The 27,775-nt window shown below is 39.7% G+C and overlaps 2 protein-coding genes across 7 annotated transcripts in view; one reads left to right on the top strand and one right to left on the bottom strand.

Annotated features, from left to right (window-relative positions):
* Window positions 1-843: 843 nt before the first annotated feature.
* LOC144523536 (very long chain fatty acid elongase 4-like) lies at window positions 844-7,977 on the top strand. Of its 5 annotated transcripts, none has more exons than XM_078259141.1 (8): window positions 844-1,084; window positions 2,247-2,304; window positions 2,845-3,032; window positions 3,194-3,274; window positions 3,444-3,500; window positions 3,586-3,700; window positions 7,377-7,504; window positions 7,590-7,977. In XM_078259141.1, exons 1-8 carry the CDS (start codon window positions 974-976, stop codon window positions 7,752-7,754), a joined length of 903 nt encoding a protein of 300 aa, XP_078115267.1. In that variant the 5' UTR covers window positions 844-973; the 3' UTR covers window positions 7,755-7,977. The 5 variants fall into 5 exon arrangements, with proteins under 5 accessions (XP_078115267.1, XP_078115270.1, XP_078115269.1 ...); XM_078259144.1 differs by having other exon boundaries at window positions 989-1,080; XM_078259143.1 differs by lacking the exon at window positions 844-1,084 and adding an exon at window positions 1,797-2,048.
* Window positions 7,978-8,446: 469 nt separating this feature from the next.
* glis1b (GLIS family zinc finger 1b) overlaps window positions 8,447-27,775 on the bottom strand; it is a 78,036-nt gene continuing 58,707 nt past the window's right edge. For both annotated transcript variants that reach the window (XM_078259139.1, XM_078259140.1), the window contains exons 8-11: window positions 24,388-24,556; window positions 10,242-10,372; window positions 9,225-9,380; window positions 8,447-9,128 (exon numbers count right to left, since the gene is read on the bottom strand). In XM_078259139.1, coding sequence (XP_078115265.1) covers window positions 8,992-9,128; window positions 9,225-9,380; window positions 10,242-10,372; window positions 24,388-24,556 — 593 coding nt within the window. In that variant the 3' untranslated portion in view covers window positions 8,447-8,991. The remainder of the gene's footprint in view (window positions 9,129-9,224; window positions 9,381-10,241; window positions 10,373-24,387; window positions 24,557-27,775) is intronic.

Below are 27,775 nucleotides of genomic sequence, written 5' to 3'. Positions count from 1 at the left end.
TGATGTTTACATTTGAAAACTTGACCGGCCGGCTGGTTAGCTCATAGGTAGCCCAGGCTTGCAGAGTCAGCAGGAGACTGGCAAGTTGATTTACTGATCCTGATGAGGAACTCATAGCCACATGATATCACCATCCAACGTCAACCACATGAAGGACAACTAATATTTGTAAAATAGACAATTTAGCATACATTTAGCAGAGCTGATGAAGAGGCGACTGGAGAGGTCCGCACCTTCTACTAATAACAGATTCCACTTTTGTCATTTGTCTCCTCATCTCACTTAGGATGGGAAAAGACCAAGGGGGTAAGCCAGCCTCCACAGAGCATGCCTCTCATGGAGCCATTTTGATGCTAATAAGCCATCAGGTTCCGTTAGCATTCCATTGACTGCCATTCATTTTGGCGCCACTTTGACAGCAAATAACTTTACATCTGAAGTGTTTAAAGACTCTATTTGTCCATTGTTTATTTCTAAAGAAACACAACAATGTATAAAAGGCTCCATTACCTTGTATCTCACGTTATGGCTCTTATGATTGTGTCATAACCACACGACTTACTGTCCCATAATAGAGGAATTACCGTATAGTACAGGAGAAGCTTGCAGGCAGTTTCGACTTACATTAGCTGTTTAAGTGTAATTACTAATGTTAACTAGATTTTAGTTCGCAATAATTAGCCTGTGCCTATGTTATCTCCTTACATATACCTATGCTCTCCGTCTCTGCAAGATTCGGAATGATTGAGCTTTCTCTTGGCACAGCTACCAGAAGACTTACAACTTTCAGACAGGTTGGTCACGTCACATCTACGTCGACAAGCTCAGTTTGCAGCTGCGCAGTAACGCTCAGCCATCACCGGAAAAGTACTTCTAATATACTTCACTGATCTCCGTCGAAAACAACGGCGTCACTTTGTCCATTATTTTACTGTCTGTTTATGGAAAAGACGGAAGCACTCCAGCACAAAGGATGACAAGAAACCACAGAATTCAAAACAAACAAACTGAGTGCAGCTACAGCGGAAGCAGACAGCTCTCCCTCAGCTCCTTCTTCAACACAATTGAACAGGAATCTTGGTTGGTGTGTGTGTGTGTGTGTGTGTGTGTGTGTGTGCCTTGCATATGTGCCTTACTGTCAAACCATCAGCCCTATGTTGCCATATTAAGGTATTACTGTGGTATCACGGGAATTAAATAAAAAAGGCTATTAAAATATTTGATAGATCAGTTTAAAGGCATAGGGAAACGTTACATAGTATGCCTATGCCTTTAAAAAATGTTATCAAATGAAAAAAAAAGTATATTGCTCCTCTGCTGTTCCTGAAGGGACTTTTAGTGAATCAGCGGTGTAATTTGATTTGTAATGGTCCCGATTATTATTAGACTATTAGCCTATATGTTTTCATGTTACAATGACTTATTCATTTTTATCAAAGTCTTTTGTAATAACTTGGTATGTCACAGGGCCAGTGGATTATATTGATGCATCGATGTGTCCATCACTTTGTTTCAGCTTGTTTAGTGGTTCATTTAGTAGTTAATTTATATTTTCATATAATCTAAAGCTGCATCTCTAAACTGGTAAATCTATCCGTCTAATCTAATCTCCCTTGATGGACAAGATGGTGCTTTTATTTTATTAAAAAATATATAGATGGTATAAAATACCTGGAATAATACAAAATATAAAGTACAAATGAAAAGTAAAATAATAATGAAAAGTCGGTCACATTGTGGCGGGAAACAGCGCCCCCTGCTGAGCTCAACATGTAACAACCAACTGAACCTGTCAAAAAAAAACGCCAAACCCAAAGCGAAGACAAACAGGAAGTGAATCAAATTTTCTCAGTCGTTTTTCTCCGCTGTCTTTCAAAGTTGCTCAGGTGGGAGAGAACCCCGCATTGTAGCTCCCCGTGTGTAGTGATTTTCTGTTTAGTGACTTTAGTTACCTCTCTCTTTTGCTGTTTCGGCTGGTCGTTCCAATCTATCTTCATTCATTCATCGCAGGAAGGAAATCTGGATTTGGCCACAGCTCGTGCTGTCAGGTGAACTCTGTTAATACGTATTTGTCAGATAGTGTCCAAAGGGGGTCGCAGAAGTTTACCGTTGAAACACCGGTTACAAGTTTTGTATCAGTGAGTGACGTTATTTTTTTTAAAAAAAGCTTTAAATGCTAACGTTACATATTTAGGTGTTTTTTTTCTTCTTCTTCTTTTGGTCATTAACTTTCTCTATGTTTCCAGATGGCTTCTGCGTGGCAAAGTGTCGTGTCTGTTCACCAGAGTTTAGTAGACAATGGAGGTATGATGGTGATTATTTTCCTTACATATACAGTCCAGTCTAAACAACAAGCCTGTGTGTGTGTGTGTGTGTGTGTGTGTGTGTGTGTGTGTGTGTGTTGGGAGCTGCAGATTGTGCTCCCCAGCTCGTCTACACAATAAGTGCTTTGTGGCTTCTCAGATGATTAGCCACCATGACACTAAAATTATATTATCTTGTTACAGGAGTGGGAGGGGAGGAACATGTGCCCAAGCATAGGGAGGAACTTCTCATTGTCAGACGAAAACTGCCTCGATCTTAATTTTCTCTTAAATTTACAAATGCTTTATTTTGACTTGGTTTAAATTCACAGAACTGCAAAAACAGGTTATCTAAGCTCAACTGGAACAAGACCAACTGGAAAAAAAACTAGCATTTCCTGTGCTAATGATAATAAAAAAAAGTGTCATACACTACACACAAGGCAAGTTCTAAAACTTGTAATTCTAGCCAGAGATGTGTCCTGTAATAAATGTGTTCATTTGTAAATAGTCCCTGACACAGAGCTCTATTATGTTCCAGACAAGAGGACAGACCAGTGGCTGCTGGTCTACTCCCCCGTCCCGGTGGCACTCATCTTCCTGACGTATCTCTTCGTGGTGTGGGCCGGCCCTCGTCTGATGAAACACAGAGAACCCCTTGACCTCAAAGGCGTTCTCATTGTTTACAACTTTGGCATGGTCGGCCTGTCTGGCTACATGTTCTATGAGGTGTGTTTGTGCTGATTTTTGGTCTCTTTTAGCCAGATTAATGATGAGCACAGTGAAGATGGAAATTCTCAGGAATGGGAATGTTTTATGGTAAAAGTGGTGATATTGGTGGTGTTTCATTTAATGAAGTAATTAATAAATGAAATATGAATCTGTTCCAGTTCCTGGTCACATCCTGGCTCTCGAACTACAGCTATCTGTGTCAGCCTGTAGATTACAGCAGCAGCCCGCTGGCAGTAAGGGTAAGCAAGTGTCTCACTACAGTAGATACGTTCAGTCACTTTGGTGTGTTTATGCAGACATTTGGTCTTTCACAGGCTACAAGTGGAACATAATTCACAGCACATTTAGCCTTTCAGACAGAATGAATCCAATCAAAACTCACATTTCTCCATTGTTTCTTTCCTCTAGATGGCCAAGGCCTGCTGGTGGTTCTTCTTCTCTAAGGTCATAGAGCTCAGTGACACGGTGCGTATTTTATAAAACTTTTTTGCAATATCAGTGAAATGCAGAGTTGAAACTGTAACCGCCCCCTCTGCTCCTCTATGAGCAGCTCTTCTTCATCCTGAGGAAGAAGAACAGTCAGCTGACGTTCCTTCATATTTACCACCACGGCCCCCTGATGTTCAACTGGTGGGCGGGAATCAAGTATGTGGCTGGTGGACAGTGTAAGTCAACTTATTTTGCTATAATTTCATTTGCTATAATATAAAATATATATATATATATATATATATATATATATATATATATATATATATTTAAAAACAAATAAGTATCATCATGACCTTGTTGATGGAGATTGCCTCTTAAAGGAGAAGCTGGTGATACAGACCTTTTTTCACGGCAGACATGTTGACATGTCGACATGTCATAGTAGGAAAAGCACAGGTGTATTCAAAACCATTAATGATGGCTGCATTCCACTTAGGAGAGGCCCTGGTATTGTGCATGCTGTCCCAGTAAGCTAGCTACTAACTGAACTAGCTAGCTTACTGGGACACTTGATGGAAGTGAGGCATCGTTAAGGTTATCAATTTCAGCTGTGCTTTTCCTACTATGACAAGTCAAAATGTCTGCTGTGAAAAAGGTCCATACTATGTTTGTTATTGTCAACAAATACCACGAAAAGACCAAAATTAAACAATAAATTGATCCACTAACAAGTATTGTCTGTGAAGCCAAAGCTTGTTGTATTTCACTGTTGTCCAAAAACTATTACAAACCCATCAATGAGCTACACTGTTCCTTGGTTGACATGTTCCCACATAGACATTAACTCTCGCCAAAATCTGACCTAGGGTCTTTTTGTGAATGTACCCGAGTCAAACTTTCATTTAAAAGCATAATTAGGACTGAAGCACCACTTTTAAGACTGACCGTATTTTCGTTTTCTGTCAAATGGCCTTTTGAATGGGAGTGCTAGGGACACTACTATGATCGCATCAAAATTGCATGAAACTTATTACTTAGTATCACCAGGGGCTCTACACATGAACTCGAGCATTGAAACCATTGTTTGTGTACACAGTTTACTAAAAAACTCACTTTAGCAGTTTGTTTTTTCGCTCGCCGCCATCTTGCCAGTCAAAAAGTGTTGATCTCCGAATGCAACGTAACAGGGAGGAGAGTAAAGACAGAAGGCTCCTAAAGCTTAGGTCCATATAAATGCACGGATAATTCGTTGTTTTGTCGTTAGTGAAAAACAATATTCACCACAATATTGACCTCGATACTAAAATCAATAGATGCGTTCATTCGGAGATGGACTCTTTGACTGGCAAGATGGCGGCGAGCGGAAAAACCAACTGCTACAGTGAGTTGTTCAAAACCTTTCTTTTTAGTAAACTCTGTGTACACAAACAATGTTTTCAATGCTGGAGTTCATGTGTAGAGCCCCTGGTGATACTTCGAGCGAAGTTTCATGTTGTGCTGAGCCTTCTTAGTGTTTTAAAAATAGTGATTTTGATGTGATCATAGTAGTGCCCCTAGCTCTCCCATTCAAAAGGCCATTTGACCGGAAACGAAAAATACGGTCTATCTTAAAAGTGCCTCCGTCCTAATTATGCTTTTATTTTTTTTATTTTTTTACTTTTTTTTTTTAATTTCCTTTTATCAAGGGCAGTGACAGTATGTCACAAAAAAATAAATATTTAATGATACAGTAAGGTGCCACGGGTAAGTCGGATAACAGTCCAAATATATCTTTCATCCTAACCACAATACATGTATATAATATCACCTATATACCTACTACATTTGGTAAATAATAAAGTAATTTTCACATTGCAGATGATCATTGCATTAAAATAAATAAATAAAGTTATAATAGTAAAAAGAATATATAATAAGAAACGAAAAGAAAATTAAAACGCATATAACATCAAAATGTGCACAAATGTGCTTGCACAAATCCATATAAGGAAAAATAAATAAATAATGTAAGGATAAAGAATAAATTCTGCATATCATTCATATCAGATGAAAATGTAGGGCAATGGATGACCATTTATTTAGGAATACAGCCGCTTTCAGTTGTAATATAATGCTGTTGTATGCTCCATGTTGTAAACGTCTTGGATTCTTTCCCTCCATTGTGTAACTGTTGGAGGGTGTGGCTTCAGCCAGGAGGCTGTGATTACCTTATTCACTATTAAAAGAAGGACTCTCAGCAAATATGTTTGGCTGTTCTCTTCAAGATCAGCTGGCAGTACCCCATCACACAAACTGTGATGGTTCAAGATGGTTCTAGAGTAGATCTATACAGAGACATTTCTTTATCTCTTTTTGTACATTTTGCCAGTATTCTGACACCTTTGGGCAGTCCCAGAATATATGCATGTGGTCTCCCACCAAGCCACAACCCCTCCAGCAGTGATCTGGGGTGTTGCTCCATTTTGATGTTATAAATGGAGTTCTAAAGTATCTCATTCTAATTTTCCATCCAAATTCCTTCCAGTTTGGACTACTGGTTGCCCTATGTCCTTGACTGCATGCAATCTCCCACTGCTCATCTGGGATTATTGTGTTCATTTCTAGTTCCCATTTTTCTTTAATATCAAAGTTATTTTCTTTAAACTCTTCCTGCAATATCTTATAAATATGTGATATGAACTTTATCTTCACCTAATTATGCTTTTAAACGAAAGTTTGACTCGGGTACATAACATGTATTTTCTGCATTTTCTGCTTTCGTTCCGTTTTGCTGGAAACAGATATGATGTAGTCACCGTCAGCGGTACCGTACTATGAACAGAAAATACGTAGGTGAATCATTGGTAAAAATGAAATAAAAAATATCCATTCTATGGAAAAGAATTGATTTTAAAATCGGCGCAAAAAAAATCACGATACATAAGATTCCCCCCCACCCCTAATAGACTTTATTTGTTTATTTTTGAATGTGTATGAATCCACAGCTGAAAATAGTCCCCAACAATACACTATTTACCGGTACTTCTGTTTGAGTAACATTTGTTAAAAACTACAGTTAAATGTATCCCACAAGCCTTTTTTCCCCCCCAATGGAACTATATATTTGTGATCGTTTTTTTTTTTTTTTTAACATCTTCAGTAGGAACAAATGATCTTTGGATGAAGTGCCAAAGACAGGTTGGGGAGATGGACTAACTTGTTGGTTTTGGTCTTTTCATGGGGTTTGTTGACAATGATAACCATAGAATAACATATTCTCCATCGCCTTAGTGGTCAAATGCTATCTGGTCCATTGCATCTATGTTCATAAATGCAAATAACAAGTGCCTGATTGTGCTGTTGAATGTGACTGAAATGCTAATGCTAAAGCTGAACTGTAAGACAACCTTAGTGTCTTACTGTGTCATTCTGTGTGTCTGCAGCCTCACAGGTTGAAACTTGTACCAGTTGTTTCTTAATTCACTCACTGACAGTACTTTAACTATCCTTCCTCTACATTTTTTTTAAACGGTTTTACCCAATTATCGTTTCAACATTTAGGGGGGGGGGCACATGTTTAGTAGGGGGTCCTCCTCCCCAACAAATTTTGAGCGTCAAACACTTAATTTCCTGCATTTTGGTGACTTTTCATGCACCAGTTTGTGCCTTTTCTACTTCAATTCATGGTGGAAATGTCATGGTACTTCCTGCTTCAACAACCATGTATAGTTGCTTCATGCTTCTTCCACCACCAAATACTTTAACGGAGTCGAGTTCTAGCAGTTTGTCAAAATAAAAGCCCATTTATAAATGTTATTGGGGGTTGGGGGCAAATGCACATGTTGTAAATATTGAGGGGGGCACTGACTTAAAGGAATGAAATAGCCCATTTTGTGAGTGTTTTTGACATCCTCTGTTTATATCCTGCAGCGTTCTTCATCGGGCTGGTCAACACCTTTGTTCACATTGTGATGTATTCTTACTACGGCCTGGCTGCCATCGGCCCTCACATGCAGAAGTATCTGTGGTGGAAGCGATACCTCACTTCTCTGCAGCTGGTGAGTGGCCTCCTGCTCTGTATGAGACTATTCAATATGTTAGTGAAGTAAGCTGATCTGAACTTTTCCCTGACTTCCTCTCCAGCTGCAGTTTCTGCTGTTCCTCCTGCACTCAGGCTACAACCTGTTCACAGACTGCGACTTCCCCGACGCCATGAACGCGGCGGTGGTTGGTTATGTCCTCATCCTCACCGTCCTCTTCAGTAACTTCTATTATCAGAGCTACCTCAACAAGAAAAAGCAGAAATAAGAGACGCAGCAAAGTATTGTATTCTTTTCCTGTTGCAGTACTCACTAGTGTCCACTAGAGGGAACAACATGCTAACAGTCTGAATGTTCTTCTCATGGCGCTCATCAGGCATCAGACTTGAACATTGAATATTTTACAGACATGTATAACTAATGTGAACAATCTGAGTTCTCTTTATTTTTTTGTATTTTATATAAAGTGTCGATACATGTCGAAAAACAGACATTGTGTGATCATTCAATTATTTATTTCTTAAATTGAGAAATGACAAACATTCAAATGATTGCTGTAAACAAACTGTACATTTTATACATATAATAATAATAATAATAATAATAATAATAAAGTAGGTTGGTTTCTCTGCATTATTGCAGAATTATGAGTTCAAACCCTCCTCAAGAGATAAATCCAAAAAGCAACAAAAAAAACCCACTTAAAAACAAAATATGGAAATGCAAACTTTTTTTTTTTCCACTGCTAAAACAACACGGCAAAATGATATATTCCTTTCTACACTTCAGTCTAAACGATTGGAAGATGTAGATTAGAGAGAAAAGGGAGAGGACATTTCATTTCCATTCATGAGTTGTTTGAAGTTTATATAGCAATGTTGAAAAACCTGCATGTGTACATGATGTGCTGTTGGCCAATAAATGTGATTCTGAGTCTAAGAAATAATAATCTTAAAAAAAAGAAATGTAATTCTTCAGCTTTGACTTTACTAATAATAAAGAAGATGTCTGTGTAATTTAATTAACTTGTGTCATTCCTTTATTTAAAGTGATCAAAAATCAGAAGAGCAAGAACCAGATCTTTATTTTCTTATGAATTACTGAATCATTTTACTTGTGAAAATGATTTACAAAAGACAAGGAAATTACTTTTTGGTTAAACTAGTCACAACTGGAAGACATGCAACCGGTGACGACATCTTTGTTGAAATGGCTCAGAAGCCTTAAAAGTTGGGAACCTACTTTGACTATTAGTGTAATTTGCATCTTGACCGTTCGGATGTTGTCATGTAAGTAGTTAATCACATTGCAGTATACATGTGTTTCATCTTGCTGGTTTCACATCCATCTGGCAGCAAAGTAGGTCAGAATAAGATGTAAATTATTTGACCTATGAGACCCATATCTTGTATGGGAAAAAAAAAGAGGGGATCCAAGTGTGAGCAGATGGGTGTGGAAGGACTGCAGAGTAGATGTGGTGAAGCGTACCCTGCTCCAGTGTTGCTCTATGTCTCCGTGTAGACGGAGGACATGTGGCTCAGGCTGCGGTCGAAGTTGCCCACCTGGAAGAAAATGCTCTCCTCTGGGCTGGAGGAGAACTGGCACCCTGCGCCGCCTTGAAGCTCCTGGGTCAGGTTGAAGCCTGGAACAGAAATTGATACAGAGCAGTTTGTTTCACATTTTTGATGAAATGATTCTGGAGCTCTTTTTACGGTCAGTCTCAGTAAAATGTCCCCACCTGCAGTGCCAGTGCTACTAGTTGACATGTGGAAGCCATTGTGCTGATGGGAAGAGTAGGCGTGAGAATCTCCTGGGACGTGGACACCGCCGACCGTCTGCTCCATCCTGTAAGAGTCTCCGAAGTGGAAGCAGCTCTGAAAGCTGCCTTGGTATTCTAGGAAATGAGGGAGGATGTTGAGGAGAAAAATAGAAGCCAGACTTGATCGACTGCCACCGGTGTCTATGGGTGATTGTTCCCAAGGTCAGTAAGCGCCTGCTCCATCCGGATGAAACTTAACGTGGATCTCAAATTATGACAATGCTATATTTGTGCTTGTGCTAACTGCGCCAGCCCCATAGTATGTAACATTTATCCCCATCGTCTCAGTTTGTACTCGGAATGGACCGCAGGAGTCATGATAATGGGAAAGCAGCCTTGCCTGGAGCGCTTTTACGCAACTCCCTGACCACAGTGTGGTTAGAGAGACGTCCATGTGTAGATCTTTACAGGGAAAACAGTGTTTAAGGCATTAGGAAAAAAGGCTCTGGAGTGACAGCTGAGCCTGCCATGTTAGGGCGCTGAGAGACAGCTGAACACATGAGCCAGCATTTTGTTGGTTAATTCAGCTTAGGGAAAAGGCTTCCGGCATGTGGTTTTCCCCACTCGGTCTCTGCGACTCTAATCTCTCTCTGTCCTAAAAATGCTCTGACAGAGCCACGGGGCAGTATCGCTGCTCTAAAAGACAACTTCCTCTCTTTGAGGCCTTTCATGTGTGTCTGCTGGTATAGCAAGTGTTCAAAAAAGGACACAGGGGTGTTCTTATGTATATTCAAGTGATTTGATACAGCAAATTCCCTTATAGAAAATCATACAAGAGTACTGCTCACGCTACATGTTACTGAATCGCCTGCAACGGGAACAATTTCAGGATATTAAATTGAAACGCCAATCAACATTTTTAAATTCAAGCCAAAACAGATTTCCTGAATTTTTTTTTTTTTTACATTCAGACAGATGTCTTTAGGTCAGTCTTACCGTCGTTGGCAGACTGATGGTGGTGATAGTGAGAGTATGGCTTGTGGTGAGGGTGGACATGCTGTTTCTCCAGAGGAGGAGGCGGCGTCCCTGTTCCCTTCATGCCTGGAGACAGGAGGGGACCCGACACCCTGGAGGAGACACAGAAAGGGCGGGTGAAATATACATTTAAACCTCTCGATCTGTTCTTCAATCCTTTCTAGATGGTCTCAATACATTTGGTAATAAAATGCTTCATCAATTGGGAAATCCTAATCAAAGCAGGAGCTAGATGTCGGCCTGCTAACCACATGATCTGACAAACCTAGCGGAGCAGTTGGTGATCTAAACACACAGGAGAAGAAACATTCCAGCTGTGTGGAAACAAGGGCATATGTAATCGTCCTCCTACCACATATTATGATCTTAAGTATACAAACAGCAGGGTGCGCATTCAAGTGCACACACCACACGCAAGCACACACACACACACACACACACACACACACACACACACACACACACACACACACACACACACACACACACACACACACACCATTGCAGGCTTTGTGGCCTCAAGAGAAGAAATCACAATAGTGTTTACATTTATGACTTTTGAGAATTATTAAGATGACATGTTTGTGACTTTGTGGACCCTAACGCCTGGAGAACAACAGAGGTTTCCACATTGGCGATTTAAATAAAGGTTTGTCATGCCATTGTATACATTTGTCATTTGATGCAGCAGTCCCAATTCACAAATCAAAATTAGAGATATCATCTCAAAAGTACTATTTAAATGAAGCATACTGCCAAGTTTACTTTAGTTTCGGCATCCAAGAGTCACACTGCACTGGGAAAACTACGAGCCGGAGATCAAAGCAAATGGTGAAATATTACTATGGTAATTCCACCATTTAGCGTCACAGTAAAGCTGGTTCCCCCTCAAAAACTTGCAGTATGTAACATTGTGCAGCATTATTTTGTCATTGCTATAAAGTATGCACATCAAGGAATTTCCATCTCAAAATCAAAGTTGTAAAAACATTAGCAAAAATGTAAAGACTCTTGCAGACATGCCACTTTTAATTCAAGTTTACTTTCATTTTATCTATCTTAGGTCTAAATCAAGGGGCAACCTCCCATGCTGAGCAGTGAGGCACATGCGGAAGTCCCAAAAACTGCAGTTCATCGAGTGGCCACTTGAGGCTGGCTGCAGAAAGTGAATCAATTTCCCTAGACCCCAATATTAAAAATGCCTAACCTTACAGCAGAATTAAAAATGTTTATAGCCTGGTTCAAAAAACGGTTTAGGTCTCTATAAATAAGTTTACCCTTCAGGACAACTCTGGGTGGATGATTTGTTTTTATAACTCATCAGATTAAGATTGAAAAGTGCATGTATTGAGACGAGGCTGCAGTTTTGCTTGATGCAGTTATCTAAAGCAAATCAACTCGTGTGAATGCTGAGTCACTTTTTTTCAACATAGTATACTATGACTTTTATTATCCCTTTTTTTCGACATACTGCACTATGACTTCTCTCAGCATACAATACTATGGCTGTTTTATCACTTTTTTCGACATAATATACTATGACTTTTTCAAGACTTTTTACGACATATTATACTATGACTTTTTTATCTCTATTTTCGACATGCTATACTATGACTTTTTTCAACATACTATACTATGACTTTTTATCAATATTTTCGACATACTATACTATGACTTTTTTTCGACAGACTATACTATGACTTTTATTATCCCCTTTTCGACAGTCTCAGTCTGGGCTGGGCCTTTTTATGTGGAGTTTGCATGTTCTTCCAGATTTTCTTTGACATACTATGTTATGATTTTTTTTGACATGCTATACTATGACTTTTATCGACATGCTATACTATAAAATTTTTATCACTTTTTTTTGTCATATTATACTATGACTTATCACTTTTTTAGACATATTATACTATGACCTTTATTATCCTGTTTTCGACATACTATACTATTAGTTTTTAATTACTTTTTCGACATTATATTTTGACTTTTTTATGAAAACATAAAGTTTGTGTCATGTCAGATAGTTTAGGTTGAGTGACAGAAAGGCAGAAGGTTGAGTGTTCAAATCTTATGTTTGAAGAAGTTTTGAGGTCCAATATACTGAAAAGATGAATATGCCAAAATCATAAACTCTTATGTCAGTTCAGATAGCTTAGTGTGATGAGCGAATGACTGGAAGACAGAAGGTTGAGTGTTCAAATCCTATTCCTATCCTATCCTATTCTTCAGTGTATTTTGTGGTCACATACACTAAGTGAAAGAGACAAATTTGACCAAAAACATACCAACTGAGTTAGGTCAGATAGCTCAGAGGGGTCAGAGACTGATTAGAAGACAGAAAATTGACAGGTCAAATCCAGCATGGTGCAATTAGTTCCACCACCTACACAGAAATGAATAATGCAAATAGATCAAGACAGTCTTTGTTCCTGTCAGTCTCTCTCATTGCTTTTTGTGTCAGGTCAGATAGCTTAGATTGATAAGAGAATGATTTGAAGACAGAACATTCAGCATTCAAATGCTACACGTTCCAAGTGAAAGAGACAAATATGCTGAAAACATATGTTTGCGTGTCAGGTCATTTAGCTTAGGGTGATAAGAGAATGATTAAAAGCCAGAAGGTTGAGTGTTCAAATCCAGTATGTTTCTTCACAGTTTGATAGCCAATATATAATTTGCCAAAAACACACCTTTGGAGCTAGGTCTGATAGCTTAGAGGGATAAGGGAATGTTTGGAAGAGGTAAGATTGTTCAACTCCAGTATAGGGTAATTAGTTTCAAGACCTAAATATAAAATGAAGAATACAAATAGATAAAGTAAAGTTTTGTTCCTGTCAGTCTCTCATCACTTTTTTCAACATACTATACTGTGACTTTTTTAACAATATTTTCGACATGCTATACTATAACTTTTTTCAACATGCTATACTTTGACTTTTCTATCACTTTTTTTGACATACTATACAATGACTTTTTAATGGTTTTTTCAACATGCTATACTATGACTTTTTTATCACCTTTTTGGACATACTATACTATGACTTTTTCATCTCCTTTTTCGACATGCTGTACTATGACTATTTTCAACATACTATACTATGATTTTTTTTATCACTATTTTCGACATGCTTATTTATTACTTTTTTCGACATGCTATACTATGACTTTTCTATCACTTTTTTTCGACATACTATACTATGACTATTTTCGACATGCTATACTATGACTTTTTTATCACCTTATTCAACATGCTGTACTATGACTTTTTTTTATCACTATTGTCGACATGCTTATTTATTACCTTTTTTCAACATACTATACTATGACTTTTTTCTCGACATGCTATACTATGACTTTTTTATCACCTTGTTGGACATACTATACTATGACTTGTTCATCTCCTTTTTTCGACATGCTGTGCTATGACTTTTTATCACTTTTTTCAACATACTATACTATAACTTTTTTCGACATGCTATACTATAACTTTTTTTCAACATGCTATACTATGACTTTTTATCACTTTTTTCGACATTGTACATGTATGACATAGTATGACTTTTTTATGAATACTTTCGACATGCTTATTTATCACTTTTTTCAACATACTATACTGTGACTTCTTTCGACATACTATACTATGACTTTTTTTATCAATATTTTCAACATAGTATACTATGACTTTCTCATCACTTTTTTTGACATACTATACTATGACTTTTTTCGACATGCTATACTATGACTTTTTTCGACATGCTATACTATGACTTTTCTATCACTTTTTTTGACATACTATACAATGACTTTTTTCGACATGCTATACTTTGACTTTTTTTATCACCTTGTTGGACATACTATACTATGACTTGTTCATCTCCTTTTTTGACATGCTATACTATGACTTTTTATCACTTTTTTCAACATGCTATACTTTGACTTTTCTATCACTTTTTTTGACATACTATACTATGATGTTTTAATCACTTTTTTCGACATAGTACATGTATGACATAGTATGACTTTTTTATAAATATTTTCGACATGCTTATTTATCACTTTTTTTCGACATACTATACTATGACTATTTTCGACATGCTATACTATGACTTTCTCATCACTTTTTTTGACATACTATACCATGACTATTTTCGACATGCTATACTATGACTTTTTTCGACATGCTATACTATGACTTTTCTACATACTATACAATTACTTTTTTATTAATATTGTCGACATGCTATACTATGACTTTTTTATCACTATTTTTGACATGCTTATTTATTACTTTTTTCGACATACTATACAATGACTTTTATCGATATTCTATACTATGACTTTTTTAATCACTTTTTTTTGACATACTATGCTATCACTATTTTCGACATGCTATACTATGACTTCTTTATCACCTTTTTGGACATACTATACTATGACCGAAAGAACAAGATCCAGGGTACAAGCGGCCAAAATGGGTTTCCTCAGGAGGGTAGCTGACGTCTCCCTTAGAGATAGGGTGAGAAGCTCAGTTATCCGTGAGGAGCTCGGAGTAGAGCCGCTGCGCCTTTGCGTCGAAAGGAGCCAGTTGAGGTGGTTCGGGCATCTGGTAAGGATGCCCCCTGGGCGCCTCCCTAGGGAGGTGTTCCAGGCACGTCCAGCTGGGAGGAGGCCTCGGGGGAGACCCAGGACTAGGTGGAGGGATTATATCTCTAACCTGGCCTGGGAACGCCTCGGGATCCCCCAGTCGGAGCTGGTTAATGTGGCCCGGGAAAGGGAAGTTTGGGGTCCCCTGCTGGAGCTGCTACCCCCGCGACCCGACCCCGGATAAGCGGATGAAGATGGATGGATTTCGACATGCTATACTATGACTTTTTTTTATCAATATTTTCAACATAGTATACTATGACTTTTCTATCACATGTATGACATAGTATGACTTTTTTATAAATATTTTCAACAAGCTTATTTATCACTTTTTTCAACATACCATACTATGACTTTTTTCGACATGCTATACAATGACTATTTTCGACATGCTATACTATGACTTCTTTATCACCTTTTTGGACATACTATACTATGACTTTTTCATCTCCTTTTTCGACATGCTGTACTATGACTATTTTCGACATGCTATACTATGACTTTTTTCGACATGCTATACTATGACTTTTCTATCACTTTTTTTGACATACTATACTATGACTTTTTTCGACATGCTATACTATGACTTTTTTATCAATATTTTCAACATAGTATACTATGACTTTCTCATCACTTTTTTTGACATACTGTACTATGACTTTTTAATCTCTTTTATCGACATGCTATACTATGACTTTTCTACATACTAAACAATGACTTTTTTATCAATATTTTCGAAATGCTATACTATGACTTTTTTATCACTTTTTTCGACATGCTTATTTATTACTCTTTTCAACATACTATACTATGACTTTTTTATCACTTTTTTCAACATGCTTATTTATTACTTTTTTCGACATACTATACAATGACTTTTTTCGACATACTAAACTATGACTTTTTTGACAGTTTTTTTGACATGCTATACTATGACTTTTCTATCACTTTTTTTGACATATTATACTATGACTTTTTTCGACATACTATACTATGAGTTTTCTATCACTTTTTTCAACATATTATACTATGACTTCGTCAGGACAGCTAAATATGAAAAGGGAGAGCTAGACGTACAGTATCTGCCTGAGCAAATGAAACATGAGCTGGCTTCTGTTAACATGGCACAAGTCTGAATTTAATCACAATAAAGGAATAGTTTGGTATTTTCAGAAATACTCTAGTATAACTCTCCAGGCTAGTCTTCATGCTATAAGAGTTATTTAATGTGCGTCTTGTTCACACCTTCATAAGATCACGGTGAGCCAGGAGCAGTAAGAACCACTTAAACGTTAAATGTGAAAGTTAACAAGAAACTGAAAAAGACCATCAATCTAATGACTTAATGTTGTACACCTGACATTAACTTAATGGAACAGCAACGTGGTCCAAATCCAGACTGATAGCCAACAGACCGGCATTTAAAAACAGAGCTGGCCAATCACCTTTCCAAATACTCAACAGCTACTTAGTACCCTCTCAAGACTGCATATCAGGAATGCCAACACAAACTGCTGCTGTGTTACTATGCACCACTGTGCTGTGGAAGCATATGGTTTGCACTAAGCGCTATATGAATGTGATGACAGAGTGTTGCTGGAGGCAGCCGAGCCCTCAGATGACTGCTCACTGCTGGCCTGGCTGGAGCCTACTATATGACCTACTGCTCCATGCATGAGGGACGTCCCACCCAGTACTCAGTAGCTGGCAGTGGCTTTGTGAAGGGCATTTGGCAGAGAGCGGCCGATGAAGGAAGATGGTAAACGATGTCAAATGAAAGTTCGAGAAGCTGCGGCGCGTTCTTGCCTCCATGCTGAATTTATTTAACATTACAGAGCTGTAGGACATAGCTTAGGCCCCCAGTGTTTCTGACTTCATCAATTGAGATCATCGTGAAAATGTAAAACTCTTTTTTACTCTTTATAAGAGAGGTCACAATTTTGCTCCTTTATTTCTTCCTTTTGATTGGACCAAATTTTGGTCCAATCAAAAGAGGTGGTCTCGGTCCTGACCAAACTGAACCATGGTTCGGTTCGTTTGCAGTATGAAAACACTTTTTGGATGGTTCAGACTTTCGAACCAATTACAGAAAGTTAGGCAACTACGTACCATAGAAGAAGGAGAAAAACCCGGAAAACCCCCCGCTAGAACAAGATGAAAAAAACTACGAGAACGTACATTTCTCACGAGTACTGCACTTGTAGTTGGTGCTGCGCTTGCAGTTGGTGCTGACGTTGTTGCTGCTGGTAGTAATACCATAATAATGCAATGGGGATTTGCTCATTCATTTGTTCATTCATTTTCATTCATACGGAAAAGACTACGTGCCAAAAAATGCCAAAATGACAACACGCCAACGTCAGACAAACGCCCGTCTACTCACCAATCAAAGGGAGACGCAACACACGTACGTGGTGACAACACGCGGTAGGTATGTCATAGAAAGTTCTTTAGTGCGCTAGCAAAATCACTATGTGAAACCAAAAAGAATGGGATCAAATGTATACAATGTAATTAAACACGACCGTTGGTTTGGACATTGGTCTGGAATTTTAGGTGTGAAAACGCCCTAAATCTGGGATTTCTATTATCCAGTGGTGGAAAGTAACTCAGGACATTTACTTAAAAGCTGTACCTACTGTAAGTACAGTTTTGAGGTATGTTACTTGAGTACTTCTATTTTATACAACTCTATGTTTCTACTCCACTAAATATCAGAGGGAAACTAATTTTTACTCCATTCAATTAATTGACAGCTTATAAAATATGATGTATTCTTGAAGATTGAACTACCCAACGTTATATAAAGTAGTAAAATAAGCTAACCAGCTAAATAATCAGTAATAATAATCCAACAATGCAATATAACATGGAGAGAGGCCATTTTGCCACCTAATGAAGACTTTTACTTTACCTATCTTAAGTACATTTTGCTACCAATACTTTTCACTACTCAAGTAAAAACACTTTTACTTATGATGGGATATTTTTATAATGTGGAATTGCTGGTATGTCAAAGATCTAAATGCTTCAGACACCACTGCTAATTAATAACTTTGAAAAAAAAGAGGGACTCTCCATATCTCACATTTTGTAGAATTAACATTAACATGTAGGTGATGCAGTAGGACTGAAGCATTTGGGAGAAACAGCTGGGTAACACAATTGTTCTCCTTTGAGTAGACTCGTTTTCAGTCTACTACTCATCGACATGTTCATCTGGGTATTAAATTTAGGTGTTTGATCATATATGGACTGCACTTAACACCATGTCCATCTCTACAAAACTGAGGAAGCTTGTGTGGCACCTTATGTTAGCCCAGCTCTGGAGAAGCTAGCTGTTAGCGAGCGTGGCTAATCCATGGGTTGGCACTGGCCCAGTGCGTGGCCATGTGTTCCTTTCAGAAAGCAGCATTCCCCCAGGAGCTGCTGTCAGCACAAACTCAGGAAACAGTTATACTGTTCATATTTTTACAAGCTGCCTCTATGTGCAGCTAAAGTGAATCATAAGCTAATCACTGCCAGCTGCCCCCGGCCCTGCTCTCGTTGGTCTCTTGCTTGCTAGCAACTCAGGCTCAAGGTATGAGGGGAATCTTTCATATGTCACATTAATCTCTCCCCCGATATTCATCTTCACTGACCATCCTGCACTAGTGCTTTTTCCAGCCAGCCCACCCACTCCTGTCCCACTGCAATGAAAGGGAGATTTGACTGCTGACCTGTTGATTCCTGGTTGAGTTGGAGGGGATTTTAAGGTGAGGCGATCAGATTGATGGACTAAATTTAATAAATATTCAGAAGGTTTAGAGGTCAGAGAGAGTGTGGACAGATGTGTAAAATACCCTTGTGTCCTGTCTACTATAACAGATGGATGTGACCAGTGCTTGAAGTGGAAATAAAAAGGTGCCGGTACTCTCTTGGGACAATAAAGTTAATCTTGAATCTTGAATCTTACATTGGCAAATCATTATGACATTTGAGATTTCTACAGTGAAAAACAAAACTTGGCAATATTGCTGGTACAACAACAATTTATTGTTATTTATTAACAACATAAATGTATGTATTTATTTAAACAAGTTGTGTGTGTGTGTGTGTGTGTGTGTGTGTGTGTGTGTGTGTGTGTGTGTGTGTGTGTGTGTGTGTGTGTGTGTATGTGTGTGATTCTCTTGACAGCTTTAGTCCCCTCTCTGTCTGGCCAGCAAGTGACGGGATGCTGCTACATGTTTTGCAGCCCAGTTTGTTATCTTTAAAAATGAGCCAGCTGTTCGTGGAGCAAAAATACATAACTTGGTCCCTTGACAGGCCATCCATGTGTTTCGTTACTCACGTTATTGTTGACGTCAGTGTCATTGACTAAGGTAACGTTAAGGTTGGTAACTGCAGACTCCTGATTAACGCTAGCTGTTCCGCTCACATCAACGTTAACGTTAGTTTGAAGCTCATGAATAGCACCTGATGTTTCTGGTTGGACTTGGACCTCTGTTGATGTGTCTGGTACCTTTCTGAAACCAGGCTAACATAACGACTTACAAACTCGACACACTTCTTTACAGCAGTGAAAAATCTGTTACGGTCAGGCTCCAGGCAACAGACAGCTTTTCCAAAATGAGGTAAGTCACGTAGTGCCCTCTGGGTAGCGTAGTTTATGTAACGTTAGGGTCAATCTCTCTGACACTGACGCTTTCTCTGTCAGTGGTAGAGTACCGGCTACATGCGAGAAGTAGCGGTATGCAAGAAAAAGTGCAGGTACGCTTAAAAGTAAAATGTAGAAGTGCCGGAACTGCGTACCGGTGAGTACTAAACACATTACTCCACTCCTTAAACAACTGCACTGGCTCCCTGTCCAATACCGTATTGGCTTTAAGATTCTTCTTCTCACCTTTAAAGCCCTTCATAATCTCACTCCTCCATACCTCTCTGAACTCCTTCAGCCCTATGCTCCATCCTGAACACTCCAATCCTCCTCTTCCTCACTGTTTTCCACTCCTTATGCCCGCCTGTCCACAATGGGGTTTAGAGCCTTCAGCCATTCTGCTCCTCGCTTTTGGAACTCCCTCCCGCTATCCATCCGTACCATAGAGTCTCTACCCACATTTAAAACCTCCCTCAAAACCCACCTTTTAAAATTTTTACAACAAGAAGATGAAAAGGACTTACAACTTGGACTGTTTGCTGCCCTGAAGCCACACAAGTCCAGACAAAATGACTTGTGTTCATATATGCAGACACGGACGTTGACTGCGACCATTGTCCAGAAACATTATTTCATGTTGATGTACTCTTGTGTTAAAGAGAAGCTGCCCTTGGAGTTTGGGCTCTTTGTACTGAGGCATGATGGGATGGAAAGAAACCTAAAGATTCATGAGCAGTCCTGCTCTGCTCCTCGTTCATCTTCCTCCACCTGAAGCTAACTGTCCCACTAGAGAGCAAGGATCAGACCCTGTCCTCCACAGACCCTACATTCTCCACAAACACCCTCTGCCTCGCCTCTCATCTCACCGACCATTAAGCCCCTCTGATGGATGACGGGGGCTTTTTTGGCGCAGATCGGTGGGAACACTTCTGGTTCTGGTTAGCAAGCTAAAGCTGTGCTTGAGAGACAGACTACAGCATCCTGGCTAAAGCTAATCTAAAGCTAAGCCATCCCTGCAGGCCCCAGTCAGCCAGGGCTTGGGATATTTTTTGGGGCCCTGAAAGCTCCCCGTTAGTCCCAGAAAAAGATAACTGCCCTCAACACAAAGGATCCGTCTTTAATCACAGTCCTTCCCAGAGGAATTTGACAGTAAATCATCCAAATCTTTTCTGTGAGTTAACCGTTTGTGTAGACGGGTTAATTAAAGACTACACATTAATAACCGAGCACCACAAAATGAGTGACTGACCACATACTGTCATGAACGACGACCTCAAAAATGTTTCTGTTCGGGCTGTGAGACTGACACTCGTTCTGGATCATTGTAGAATGATAATGGCTGGAAGACAGAGAGTGTGGAGTTATGAGCCGTGAACGTCCCCCTTCAGAGCAGGAACTCTTAATGTAGCTCTGTGCCGCCACTCTAATTCAATTAGCCTGTGTCAATCACTGCTGAGGTATCAAACCACCTCAGACTAATATTTGCAGAGGGGCTCTAATATCAATACGCAGGTAAAAGCTGTAGACTCTCCCCTCCGCAATTATATAACCACATATGGCTGAGGCAGTGAATGACAACATTTACCACCCATCTCTCTGTGAGCACAGGCCGCCATGATTGAACAGTCATCTCTATGAGAGAGGCCCTACAGACACACTCTCACTCACACAAGCACTAGTGCCATGCCAATCGCCAAATGTATTTAAACTGGCATATTTTAATATTAGCTTCAGAAAAATGACACTAGTATTTATAAAGTAAAAAGAGTCTAAAAGGCCCATTTGAGCCAGAGTAAACACATTTAGCTATGAGGTCAGAGGCTGCCACACTAGAGGCAGGTTAGTTTGATAATTTTGTCAAAATGTTTAATGTCCTGCTAAACCGTTTGGGAAAAACAAGTGTGGCGCTGATATTGACTTTGGCAGCAGACTGTATACTCAAGGCTTTAAACATGTAAATCAAATGCTCCATCTTCAGGCAAATGTGAGTAGACGTTTCATGCCTGGCTGCTTGTACTGCAGGTCCCCTGCCACAACTCGCTTTTTGACTCCTCACCCCACCCTCGGTCCACACTGTGTGATGAACAGATATGGCACTACAGTATGTGTGTGTGTTCATCTATGGTTGCTTTTAGGTCAAACATCTTGATTTGATGAAATCTGTAAATTTGGAAATTGCTGCAGTTTTAATGCATTGTCATCACGTCACAAGTATGTAGGAGCTTAAGGTGGGGAAGGAACACAGGAGATTACTTATTTGGCATAATAGGCACTTAAATTACATATGTTAGGAAAAAGGGGATTCTCACTGCCAACCAATCACCTTTTCACACACACACAATGTTCAGATGTTCCTCATCAAGCACCCAAAGGAACAGACTCCCGTCTCACATCCAATAATGTCACCCTGCCTGTGTAACCGCTGTTACAGCATCCCCTACTCAGGTCCTTTTCACTTTCCATTTCTCTCCTCGTGCTGGTAATTGTGCATGCTGCAGAGAAGGAGGCACTGAAACCGCAACATAATTTCGACAGCGTTCTCCTCCTGCTTTCAAGGCTTGAAACAACACATCACCTTCCAGATGCTTCCAGGCCGACCTGGCGTCTCTGAGTGGCGCTCGGACGTTTACATCTAGATGGTTTTGCCGCGGCGGCCTGCTGCACTGTTTGTGCTGGAAATCGAGCAGTCTGCTGTGCCTCACACCCCAATCACATGCAATCATGTGTGTTTCCTGGATAACTATATGTAAACTCCTCTCACTCACACATACGGAGTACAAATGCATGCACAGCTCTTAGAGTAAGAAAGGCATCAAACCTCATTCTGTCATGCGCCTATGCTGTATACACTCCCATAAAAGTGTATATACACATACAGACACCCATAGAGTGGACCACAGAGTTAAAAGAAAGCATGTTTACGTAACACGATAACTTTTGTAACACAGGGTTTACGATGCTTGATTCCATCTACTCTTTCTCAATGTTATTAAACTGTAAAAGACTGTTTTCCTTTCCTACCTCCCTGGTTTTCGGCACATTGTTTAGTACAGTACACACTGTGCCTCCTGACGACACCCGGGTTCTGTAGCTCTACTGGCTCTGGAGGGAAATCATGCGCACTAATAGGAAACATGCTGTGCCTCACTCACGCACACATGCACACACACACACACACACACACACACACACACACACACACACACACACACACACACACAGGTTTGTGGCACTATCTTTGTGGGGACCCGTCATTGACATAATGCATTCCCTAGCCCCTTACCCTAACCTTAACCATCACAACTAAATGCCTAACCTTAACCCTTACCCTCAACCTAACCATAACCTAATTCTAAGCCTAATCCTAAAACGAAGTCTTAACCCTCAAACAGCCCTTTAAACTTGTGGGGTCCAGCATTTTGGCCCCACAAAGCTGTCGGGACCCCACAAGTATACTGGACTCCCGGTTTTTGGACCCCACGAATATAGTTGAACAAGCCCACACACACACACACACACACACACACACACACACACACACACACACACACACACACACACACACACACACACACACACACACACACACACACACACACACACACACACACACTTGGATAATCTCTAATATCTAAAGTAAGAGGTAGCTTTCTAAAACTGTTTCAATACAACAATCCATGTATTCTCGTTACAGTCAATACATTTCTTCATTACATTTACAAGAGGAGTTATTTAAAACAGGACTAATTAGATTAATTTTCTTCCTTCCCAAAGATGTAGCAATACTGGCACACTTACGAAATAATACTAAATTCAGATTTATTGCTTTCTCTTTTGAAGTATCCCCAGTTGAACTTATTTTCACAATTATCTGGAAGAAGCATCATCTTTTAAGATGGCATAATTTAATGCAGGACATTACAGATAAATCAAGTGTCTGATTATCTGTAAAACAATTCAGATTTGTACAATGGGAATTGTTTGGTAATGTTCTCTGTTTTCAAATGTGTTGGTTCATGTCATTTGAGGATAAAACAGCTCACAACATAAACACCAAACGATGATCCTATCACAGTTTACTCTCATTAAAGTGTGAATCATGTCCGGCCAAGTAGTTTGGTCATCGCGCTGATGCTGTCTTATCCAGTGGAGATGGGGGACCTTATGAACACTGAGTCCAGTGCCAGAAATAGAGCTGGTGATGTGTCACATTGACCCTGTGGTGACCAGCACAGCCCCTCTTCCCACAAGGGATGTCTTTAGGGGTTGTGGAGTTGAGTTTCTTTCCAACAAAACAACCAAATGGGTTTGTCAGCAGGACCGAGAGGCTTAACCTAACATGATCTAACTGGGTTGGCCCTGCGGATCTGCCTTGATTCAGGATGATAAATAGGTGAAAAACAATGGAAGCACAGTGGGTCAAAATCAGCGTGAGGATCATAATACTATCAGCAGGAAGTATAGAGGAAGAAAGTTCAACTGACCTGTGTGTGTTTGTATAGTTATACGCATACTTACATGTCAATGTGTGAAAATGGTAAATGTATTCTATTTTGTTTGAGACAAAGTGTTCATGTTCTTGCCCTATCCATTGAGTGTTCAGCTAGAGACCAGACTGTGATGTCACATGACTTTACTGGCCGACCAGAAGAAGTTTTGATCATGAGACAGGACTGTGACATGATTGTTCGTTGAATTTTCCACTCATTAATCAGGAAATGTACACGTTAACCAGGTTTAATATTTCCTGCCTCTGCCTACTTTAACAGGGACAGAGTAAATATGATGCATCTCCAAAGCTGAATACATCCATGAAGGACTCACCCGTCTCTTGTGCCGTCCATAGACAGGTGATGAGGGCTGCCAAGGTCCCGGTCCAGTCTGTGTTGTCGGGAGGGCAGGTCCGTGGTGGAGACGGAGGTGGGGTTGGGGGTAGGGGAGAGGAGCTCCACTGAGGCACTGTGATGGGGGGTGCTGGAGCCAGGGTACAGGCCTGAAAGACAAACAAAGCTAATTCAGTAAATGTGCCAAATAAACTCTAGGGCTCTGCACTCCATCTTTCCTTTGAGCAAATTAAAAGCCATTTCATGGCAACAGGATTTTGTTTTGACAACCTTCATCCAATTAGAGAGCTTTTTAAAAGAAAATGTTCTGTTTTTGCGCTGTTTGTAATTTAGGGTACATTGTTTTGTGCTGCCGCGGGGATTGGCCTTGTTCGTCCTTTCAGCTGTTTGTTCTTAATACACAATAATAAACTAAAATGTTACATGTGTGTGAACGGTGACTTAAAACAGTAGGGAATTTAAAAGGGGGAATAGGGTTACTGTATAGCCTCTGTTTTGTGTGTTTGTGCACGCCGCCACTCACGTTTATAGTTATGTGAATACATGTAGATGTATATGCCATGTATTTCTGCATGTTCACATATGTATGTACATTGTACTATATCAGTGTAATTTTTTTTGAAAACGTCTTACACACTGCTGGAAACGTGCAGAATAAAAGAAAATAGTATCATTTCCTGACTCTGTTCCAAAATGTCCAATATGTCTTTCGCTATTCAATCATTGAGTATTTGTAAATCATATTTGATTAACATTTTGTTGACACAGTGGACTGTGGGGGGTTGCATTATTTTCTCCTGAAGCTGGCTGCATGTTGCCAACTTTTCTACTGCTTCAAGCTGTGGACTTCAATCAAACACTGATCCATTTTTCCTATTCAGAATGCAAACTAAGGCTGCAATTAATAATTATTTTTATTCTTAGTGAAAAATGGCCATAATAAATTTCCAATGCCCAAGTCGATGTCTTAAAATGTCATGTTTTGTCTGACCTATAGCCCAAAACCCAAAAGTAGTAATTTTGCAGTCGTATAAAACTGGGAAAATAAGTATACTTCTATCACTAGGACGCCTTTTACCATCTAGGCAACATTTCTAGAATAAGACCAATGCTATCAATGCATGATGCTGAAATACTAATTCATGCATTTGTCTCATCAAGACTCAATTACTGCAACGCACTGTTTTCAGCTCTCCCTGCCTGTACGACCAAAAGTCTCCAGCTCATACAAAATGAGGCAGCCCGAGTTTTGACTAAGAATGTAGCCACACTAAAAATGTAGCCACATTTCACCAGTTCTGGCAGCTCTACATTGGTTACCTGTGCAAGCCAGGACTGATTTTAAATTTCTTCTTTTGACTTATAAAGCCCTAAAAGGACTTGCGCCTGCCTACCTAAGTGAGCTACTAACACCATATATCCCAGCACGCCCCCTTTGTTCTATGTATGCTGGTCTCCTGAACATCCCAAATATAAAAAAAAAGATCAGCTGGTCACCGGGCCTTTGCCTTTCGCGCACCCTCCCTCTGGAATGGTCTTCCATCCAACGTTAGGGAGGCAGGCTCAGTGGATATTTTTAAATCCAGACTTAAAACATTTCTTTATTAAAGTCATTATGGACATGTTTTAAATTCATAACCTTTGAACCCTTGTTTTATTGTTTATTTATTATGCACTATCCTTCGTTGTTTTATTTCATGTTTTAACAATTTTAACCTGTGGTGTTCGAATTATATTCCTTTTTGTGTTGTTGATTTTATATTTTATATTTAATTTTGCCTTTTATATGGGCTAAATTGTAAATTGTAATTGTAAATTGTCAATTTTTGTTGTGAAGTGTTCTGAGACCATGGTCCATGGTGATAATTCACTATAAATAACAATAAATTGAATTGATTGATACTGTATGTCTTTTCATTTAGGAAGCAACTTGTGTTCAGTCATATCTGCTTGAGTAAAATTTTCATCAAATCTGTCACCACATTGTGCATGTTGTCTACCAGTCTCTGGAGCGGCACTTGCACATATCGGTCAACAGATCATCTGTAAAACATCTGACCTTTATATCATATATCATAGTGAAATCAAGGATTAGACACCAATTCTTGTTAAGAGAGCTTATACTGGATCTCCACTTGTTCTCCCAACACAATAAATCTACTCTCTCCATCTTTCTGCTCAGTTTGTCTGATTTCTTTCCCAGCATCCACAAGAAGAGTGGCGTGCTGACTGTCTTGAAAAGTTCACCAGCGACGAGAGGGGAGGACAGGAGGAGATGAAAGGAAGGGAAAAGATCGGTGCTCCTGGTTTTGCCGTTTCCAGGCCCAGCTGTTCTCAAGTGGAAGCATGCCGGGGCCTGATCTGACAGCACTCTGAAATGGTTACAAGCTTGATTCATTACCCCCAAATCATCAATCACAGACCTTAAATGTTTTCCCCTTTAGCCCCAACATCTGCTACCAGACCGGCAAAACAGTCGACAAATAATGGCTGTGATTGCCTCAATTTCATCACTAGTTCCTTGTGGAGGGAAAGTGAGAGGATCTGATGGCACTCTTTACTGGTTAGTAGAGGATTATGTTCTGAAGATGTTGTTTATTGGCTCTGAAGTGCCTCTGGTCGAGTTCAGGGAGACAGCTCTGTGTGAGAGGAATATGGAGAGGTATATCAGCCATTCAGCATAATAGCAGGAGCATGTAAACCTCTGCACTAAAACTATGATGAGTGCTTCCTCTGGTTAATCAGGGAACACTCTAATTATGCTCTATAAAACAGAGAGGGGCTTCTCGTAAGTCTTGCTGCAGCCATGTGAATAAGTGCAGACTTATAACCGGCGAACAGGAAAACAAGTTTAGCTCTGCCTGGAAGCATGACTCATTTTCTGCTCCACAAGTGTTAATGATGGGATAGCTGCCCACTTTGCCCCACCTCTTCCATGCATCCTATTGGGCCTGCAACAAAGTAAAACTCATGTAAATGGGGATCCTAAATGCCAACCTGCAACATCTTTGCTGGCCTTGAATAACACTGCATCCCTGAATGCTTTGGCATCGGCTCACGAGCGAGCTCCTAGGGGCTTTAAACCATTTAAAACAAGAGAGCAAGCAACATCCACTCAGAAACAGAGGGGGAAAAGCCAAGACTCAGAGGCCCGGTATGACATTCAAAGACAAGTTGAGCGTTCATGGTCGTCAATGGTGCGATGAGTTCCAGCAACAATAAGAGAGAGCAACAGGGAACCTGGATGGGGTACAGGCAGAAAACAAGGACAGATGTGTTCATAAACGGGGAATTTCTCTTGTCTTTAAGATTGTTATAATCAATTTATCTCTCTCCTGTTCCCAATCCAAAGTAGTGTTGACATTTGG

This window comes from Sander vitreus, chromosome 9 (genome assembly GCF_031162955.1).
Source record: "Sander vitreus isolate 19-12246 chromosome 9, sanVit1, whole genome shotgun sequence".
NCBI classification, from domain to species: domain Eukaryota; kingdom Metazoa; phylum Chordata; class Actinopteri; order Perciformes; family Percidae; genus Sander; species Sander vitreus.
This window is presented reverse-complemented; position numbering and strand designations above follow the sequence as displayed.